The sequence below is a fragment of the Austrofundulus limnaeus genome, unplaced genomic scaffold (genome assembly GCF_001266775.1).
Source record: "Austrofundulus limnaeus strain Quisiro unplaced genomic scaffold, Austrofundulus_limnaeus-1.0 Scaffold72, whole genome shotgun sequence".
NCBI lineage: Eukaryota > Metazoa > Chordata > Actinopteri > Cyprinodontiformes > Rivulidae > Austrofundulus > Austrofundulus limnaeus.
In genome coordinates, this window is record NW_013952474.1 from 2,000,520 (window position 1) to 2,002,381 (window position 1,862).

General features: G+C 44.8%; 1 protein-coding gene across 3 annotated transcripts in view; it reads right to left on the bottom strand.

Moving 5' to 3' along the window:
• Nucleotides 1–970: 970 nt before the first annotated feature.
• Nucleotides 971–1,862, bottom strand: part of LOC106519181 (zinc finger protein Dzip1) — a gene marked incomplete at its 3' end in the record, with an annotated part of 15,384 nt that continues 14,492 nt past the window's right edge. For all 3 annotated transcript variants that reach the window (XM_014010743.1, XM_014010742.1, XM_014010741.1), the window contains 4 exon segments: nt 971–1,016; nt 1,087–1,252; nt 1,421–1,625; nt 1,704–1,855. In XM_014010743.1, coding sequence (XP_013866197.1) covers nt 971–1,016; nt 1,087–1,252; nt 1,421–1,625; nt 1,704–1,855 — 569 coding nt within the window.

A 1,862-nucleotide genomic window follows, 5' to 3' on the forward strand; every position in this document is an offset into this window, starting at 1 on the left:
TGCATTTTTCAAATTTGTGTTGGGGGCGGAGTTATCCTTTCACAGCGGGGTAAGTTACACTTTAAGTTTCTCAGAGTTTAATTGTATTTCTCAGGTGAGTCAAACAGGTGAACAAAAAAATCTAAAATTAAAAAAAGAAATACCCAATTTTCTGTAAAAGTCTTGACTCTTAGGAGTAAAGATGAAACTGACTTGTTAAAGCTAAAGGAAGCAAAACACTAGCTAAACGTCTAAAGAAACAAAAGGCTAGCTAGAGTAAAAAAGTAGCAAAAATCCTCTGAGCCTAAACTAGCAAGACACAACCTAAAAACCTTAGCTTAGAGAAAAAAAACTAGCCTTAGGCAATAATACATAGTTAGCTAAAGGCTAAGTGTGCCAAAATGCTAGTTACTAACAGCAAAATGCAAGATAAAAGCTAAAATAGCAAATCCATAGCTAAAAGCAGGAAAGAGTTAGCTAACAAAAGGGTACCTAAAGAACAACTACAGAATTATGAATATAATTTTATGTAGGAAATGTTTGTGAAAAAGTCAAATATTTGAAAACATATTAAAGTTACAAAGACTCCACAGCAGCCATCTGCTGAATGAGCCAAACATTTTGATATAAGAACAGCTAAAAGCTTTTACGTATTCAGTCTCATCAAGTCAAACCTAACATTAACTGCAGGTTAATTCAGTGACTTTATATGAAACTGTTGCACTTTGTATCTGATGAGAGGTTTTGGGGATGACTGACCTTTCTCAGAGTTTTTCTTGTTAATGTTTCCGTTCTGGTCTTTAAAGGCCTGGAGCTGTTTGGGCTCGATCTCCTGCAGCTCGCTGACATCTGACCAGTCATCCTCGTCTTCCTCACTGACCATCTTTGTGACGGCTGTCTGGGTCACGAACGGTTGGCCCTGCTGAGGTCTGGAGGTCAGGACCGGACTGGGTTTACTGGCTTTGGTGGGTGACTTGTTCCTTCGGGGCTCCTCCTCCTCCTCCTCCTCTTCTTCATCTGAACTAAATGGAGGGGTTCTAAATAATACAGAGCACAGAATCTATAACTGAGTTCTGATTACCATGCTCATACGACCCAAACTCGTACCTGCTGGTGATGATCCTCCCAGTGGTCCTGCTGTTGGGTGTAGATGTCTTGGGTTGAACGGTTCTGGTTCTTGGAGCCGGCTGTGGGGTCTTGGGCTGTTTGATGTTAGCCGTCACCTGGCTGGCTCTGGAGGGCAGGCTGCTGGACCGCTTGCGGCTCTGCATCACTGCACGCAGACAAAAGCCATTTCACTTAAAGCCACCGAGCGGATCAGAACCTAAACCAGTTTAAACCCGGCTCTACAGAACCAGTCTGCGGGCCAGATTGAGAGCTTTGACAGATGAGCTCATGTGTTAAGAAGCTTTTTTTTGGATGACTCAGTCAGATAAAGCACCTTGAACCAGCTGCTTGGTTCTGCTCTGGGAATCCGGAGCAGCTTGGTTCCCTCTCCTCTGAGCTTCCAGTTTCTGATCCACGAGGCCCGTCTGCTCCTCCCGACAGCGCCAGAAGTCAGGCAAAGCTCTCGCTGCAGCTTCACGCTTCGAGTTCAGCTTGGCCAGGAGAGATATGAGCTCCTTGTTTTTTAGACGACTTTGATCCTGAAAGAAGCAAGAGGCTTAACAAAAATCAGACACACAGAACCCTGAACAGAACCGTGCCAGGACCAGGTAACCTACACTCCGGACACCCAGACTCTCTAGTTTCTTGATAACAGAGAGTTCAATCTCCGGTCTCATCTCCTTCTTCATGTTGGGGTTCATCTTCAGAATGCTGCTGGGGGTCCTCTGCTTCTTCACCACCGGCCGTTTCTCAGAGATGCTGCTGGAGTCTAGGGG